This window comes from Chaetodon auriga, chromosome 15 (genome assembly GCF_051107435.1).
Source record: "Chaetodon auriga isolate fChaAug3 chromosome 15, fChaAug3.hap1, whole genome shotgun sequence".
Taxonomy (NCBI): Eukaryota; Metazoa; Chordata; class Actinopteri; order Chaetodontiformes; family Chaetodontidae; genus Chaetodon; species Chaetodon auriga.
This window is the reverse complement of record NC_135088.1, coordinates 15,625,436-15,630,769: the sequence shown is the minus strand read 5'-3', so window position 1 is coordinate 15,630,769 and position 5,334 is coordinate 15,625,436. Positions and strand designations below refer to the sequence as shown.

At 38.3% G+C, this 5,334-nt stretch overlaps 1 protein-coding gene across 6 annotated transcripts in view; it reads right to left on the bottom strand.

The window, feature by feature from the left end:
* Positions 1–1,221: 1,221 nt before the first annotated feature.
* The window catches only part of gria3a (glutamate receptor, ionotropic, AMPA 3a), a 67,618-nt gene continuing 63,505 nt past the window's right edge, over positions 1,222–5,334 (bottom strand). For 2 of the 6 annotated variants that reach the window (XR_013078218.1, XM_076749819.1), the window contains 2 exons: positions 3,384–3,632; positions 1,222–2,731 (listed from right to left, as the gene is read on the bottom strand). Coding sequence is in view for 4 of the 6 variants with exons in the window: in XM_076749819.1 (XP_076605934.1) it covers positions 3,387–3,632 (246 nt within the window). In the remaining 2 variants the exon portion in view is untranslated. Of the gene's footprint in view, positions 2,732–3,383; positions 3,633–4,522; positions 4,937–5,334 lie in introns of those variants that run through there. The other 4 variants (XM_076749820.1, XR_013078217.1, XM_076749821.1 and 1 more) reach the window with 4 other exon arrangements.

Sequence of the window (5,334 nt, the reverse complement as noted above, 5' to 3'; positions counted from 1 at the left end):
TGATGTCTTTTATCTTTCTTTCTTTCTTTCTCACTCCACAAACAGGAAGCTGATCATCCACAGATAATCTATAAACATATACACACACTGGAGTTTATTTTCTTCACTGTTTTGATTGCAGATACAGATTTCATGGTGGCAACGAGCACTTTGAACTCCCACTCGTCCCTCAGTTTACATTTAGTTCTTCCTGTTGAGCCAGAACACTGACAGCTACAGTTAGCTGATGAGTCCTACAGAGCTTTGACTGGAACTTTTCATTATGAATGTTGTTCTATTGTCATTAATTTAAAGTCCAGGTGATACAGTTGAGGTGACACTTAATTTACGGAAACCCATTTATGCCAAGTGAAGAAAACAATAGATGAAAATGGAAATGACTTTCAGAAAAGGAAAAATACTCCTCTGAGGACAGCAGGTGTCTGAGCTATCTGCAGTCTCTAATAGGAATGATGTCCATCGTCAGCACGTGGCAGATCCTCTGCTTAAATCTTGTGCAACCATCACACATTGAAAGTGGTTCATTCAGTTCTCACCTGGTGTCTTCATGGCAAACATACAGGCAGACGAGATGTGACAGACTGTTCAGCTTCAGTTCGAGTGTTATTTTAATTCACCATGAGGATCGTGTTCATGCCAAAAATATGAGTATCTCCACTCAGATCTAGAATTCAACTTTAAATTAATTCAATTTAGAAATCAACAAAATTGTGACGTGAAATTCACGACCACATTTTAAAGACTGCTTTCATTTTATTTACATTTTGGAACTGTTGTGTCAATTGCAGGCGGTTATTGTACGGATCATTGTGGCGACAAATTCAATGACATGTAAAACACAGTGACCCTCAAATGTTCAACATGTCCAGAAAAGTGGAATCATCTTCATCACCTGCTGTTGACAGGGACACAGGACATAAGAGGGGGCTGAGTGAGTATACAGGACCCTCATGAAGAGGCTGCTGATGCAGGGAGGGGCTCATAGAGGTCATATCAGAAATGTTATTTTGATCACTTTTTTTCTTATTTCATGGCACAAATGGGCTTCCATACTCATGTTACTCAAGATGATTTCAGTCCAACAGAACGTCTGTGGAAGTTGTTGTTATAAGACGTCATTTTAGATAAATGTTTTGATGAGTAAAAATGATTCAACACTCGCACTGAGTTTATATAAATGTCTTTTTTTTTTACATGTAAAAAGGATGAAAGTCCAAAAGGTGAATATAAACCTGCTTTTATTAAGGAAATGTAATAAAATCCTTTGTACATGACCTCTCCACAGAGGTTCACTGTGTCCACACATGCAACTCTCATGGTTGAGGTACTGTTACAAATGAACCGGAAAAACTAAAACCAAACTGGGTCAAATGTCGTTATCGGACTCTTAACTAAACCAGGGTCCATTTTGAGTTGCAGTTTGGTAAAACTACCACCAAATTTACATGCACTTTATCCGGGGAGAAAAGGATGAGAAAGTCTGATATACTAAATAAACGTAGGCGTACATGGTTTGTAGCATTTGTAGGTTTTTCCTTCAGTTTATAAAAAAGTTCACTTATACAAACAGACAAATGTTTCATTTGTAGCTCTCTCCTCAATGTACAGTTCACCAGCTCACCTTCTGCATAATGCATAGACACAGAAAGCTTATCACAACCAAAGAAGCTATGGTGTGTTATCATTTACCAAAAATGTTGAGATTCACAGCTGCAGATACTGCATTTACATGAGAACAGCTTCTACGTGTGTACAGTGTAAACCATAAGCTCAGTTAAACCATTTGAATATGCTGTCACATAAAAAGGGGTCACTCTCCTAGTCCCTAAGGATTTATAGTAATGATTTCAACTGTATGGCACTAAGTGATTAAAAGCGGACCTCATTTCAATAAAAAAACGCTCTTGTTTCAAAATAGTGGCGGCTGAAACGAACGTAGTCTCATTTCAAAAGAAGCGTCTAAGTGATTACAGAGTCAGTTGTATATGACGTCCAACAGGCTTTGAAAATAACACCGTCAAAACCGTTTCAGAGGACCACTAGTTTCATATTATTGATATTTTCGGAGTAAAAACTGGGGTACAATGATGTCACTTTAACTGATGCTTTACCCTACTGATCGATGCCTGTCCTAAATATTATGAAACTGAAAATAGTCTTATAGCAAAACAAGAATATGACTTTACTTCACTAAATATAACATTTATCCAACTTAAGATTTCACCACAAAAATATGTCTGTAAAGGATTCAAATGACTTCATAATAAGTACTCCAGGACGTTTTGATTGCAAATCATGGCTTTTTTTTCTTTTTTCTTTCTTTCTTTTTTTTTTTTTTTTTGCTCTTTGTCAAAATAGAAAACGGCTGAAATTGCAACAGTTCATCTAATTGTCATTTGAAGCAATATTTTGCCCTAGTTCCACTGATTTTTTTTTTTTTTTTCAAGTGAATTAAATTTTAATTGCATTGCCATGACGCTGAAATGCTCCATAAGGCACTACAAGAGGCAAATCTCATGTTTCCAGAAGCAAAAGTCCTGTTGCGTCATTGCCCTCTGTTAGTGTGACGGGCCTCACAACCCAGAACGGGCACTTGTAGACTTGGAGACTTGGGTCCAAGCTGATGACAAAGAAGGCTGTTGCCTCCAGGATGCCGGCCTCGGGGTGTTGGGGTCACACAGAGTGGCTGTTTCCATCCAGACGCTCCAGCGGGAATCGACACGCTTCACCTCTGCAGAGCCGAGAGACGTGCAAAGGTTAAGGATGGAGTTCAGCTTCCACCACTCTGTAGCAAATCATTTTAGGTGGTTTCAACCCCTGAAACATAAGTTCTCCTGCAGCCCTTGAAAGGTAAGTTAACTGAACTTAAACTGAAAATCTATCTGACGTGACTCGAGCAGAAATGTTCCTGAACGAGTTAATGTATTACAGTTTTCTTTATTTATTTACGTTAAGTCAGGCTTGCCTGAAGTTTCCATCATGTATGTTTTTTATCAAACTAAGCAAAATTCAACTCATCAATTCAAATCGAAGGAGTTCAGAGTTCAGAACAGCTCATGTCACTCAAGTCAGAGGTGCTTATTGTTCAGTCTTTTTGGGTTTTTTTTTCTTCTTCTTTGTCCTTGTGGAGCTGTATGTCTTTTTTTCTATGCAAATACATCAAGTGCAATGTTTAAACCTGACTCTGTGGCCACATACTTGGCCAATTAAGTCAATCTCTATTCTAATTCTGAAATCTTTTTTTTTTTTTTTTTTAAAAAAAAGCAAATATTCACATAAAGTTAACGATAACAGAGTCATTGATTCCACTAGTTTCCTGTATGACGGCTAACACGGTCATCAAACTGACACATGGAACATGGAAACAACAATAAAGGACATACCCTCTAGATTTTAACGCTCTCTGTTCCGTACACGTTGTAGCCTTCACGGTACGTGGCAAAATTCTGGGTGTTTGCCGGAGGGGCTGGCTTAAAGTTCTGGGCATTCTTTGCCAGCTTCAGTCTTTTGGTTTCTTGCCGTGACTTATAGCAGAACTCTATCAAAGCCACGGTCATAGCCAGGCCAAGCCCTCCAACCAGAATATAGAAGACTCCTGCCACGTTGCTTAGGCTTAGTGCACTTGTCTTGTCCTGGGGGAGGTAAAGACCACCGTTAAGACTTTTTTAAGTGGCACTTTAAGGCTGACCTCAAACAACATCTACACCCACACCAACAGGAATCCCCTACGTACATCCTGCTGCACTATGACTAAACAGTAACTCTGAGGAGGTTGCTAATTGTGTCTACAAAACCCTCTGAGATACAGATGCCTAATTTAGCCTACAAGTCAGATAAACTGGAACAACTTAAATGTGTCTTAATTCCTCTCGTCATCCTCTACTCTGAAGGTGAATGTAGACAGAGTTGCTATCTATCCTGCTTTATGGTCTCTTTACGAGACCACAGCTAGAGGAAGGCGGTCGTGGTCGTACAGGTCTACAGATTAAACCCTCGATTCACTATCATAGCTGCTCAACTTCAACACACTGCATTTGTACAATCAAAGTGGCAAGCTGTGGAGGGCGAATTGAACCATTTTGCTGCTATTAAAAGCCAAACAGTGATATTGAAATTAATTTATGTGAGTTTTACCATTTGCATTCTTACCCTGGGGGGCAGTTTGGAGTCATAAAGGAAGCAAATTCTACTTTTTATGTCTCAAAAAAGTCAGTTAAAGTCAGTTAAATGGCTTGTAAACTTCTTTATATTAATTAAAGGCGTTAAATAAAAAGTTCCTTACTGTGACAATCCATCTATGAGACATGACTATTAAATATCATTTGACCACTTGGTGCTCAGATGGTATTTAAAGGTCACTTTGGACTTTGTCAGAATAAGGATGCCTTTGACTAGCTGGTCGCTTTGGAGTTGATTAATGCTGCTTGCATACAAATGATGAAGACCACCAATAAACTAAATTTCAATAAAGGTTTGGATGACGAAATAGCAGTATAATGGTTTCAATTCTATGATTCAACTTCTCAAAATTTTATGGTATGGATAAAAAAATAGTGTGTATTCATGCTGCAATTTTACAATCTGAGAGTGTCTGCATGTAATGAGTCATGTTAATGTAATGGATTATGATCGGAGTGTAAAGAAATTAGACTATGTGTGCAGGATATTTAGTTTTTAATGTTTTTCACATGTTATTCTGAGGGCAGACAAGCAGGTGTTCACATATATGTCTGAGAGAATGTGTGCTTTAGATGTTTGCGTATGAACAGTTGGGTCAAAATGCATTTTGCAATCAGTATAAAAAGACCTGCAGCGACTGACCTTACTTCCAGAGTCCTTGGTTCCACATTCACCCTTATCGTACCACCATTTGTTTTTCAGCTTGTCTAAGATGCCTTGTTCACTGAGTTTCAATACTGCAAGGTTTACAGGAGTTCTTCACGTGGGAAATAACATAAATAACATTATATTATGTTATTTTATGTTATTCAACTTTTTAAACTACTTTATACTGTGCAAAGCGATAGAGTAGGGTCCTGGCCAACACATCACAGCAAGCAACACTACAGTATATATACAGTATATATATATATATATATAAATATGACCTTTCATAATCCATGACTACCCTAGCATGCCAGACCCCACCTATATCGCTTTGAGTAATCGGCACACACTGATCACAAGAAGAGAAAACATTTGAACTTGCAGAATAAAGCAGCTGCTGCATAGCTTTAACAGAATGAAAGAAAACAGAGGCAGTAATTGCTGAGGGCACATTTTTGCTATGGGCAGCCTTTTTTCATGTTTAGCAAGGTGGATCTAACAGGAACC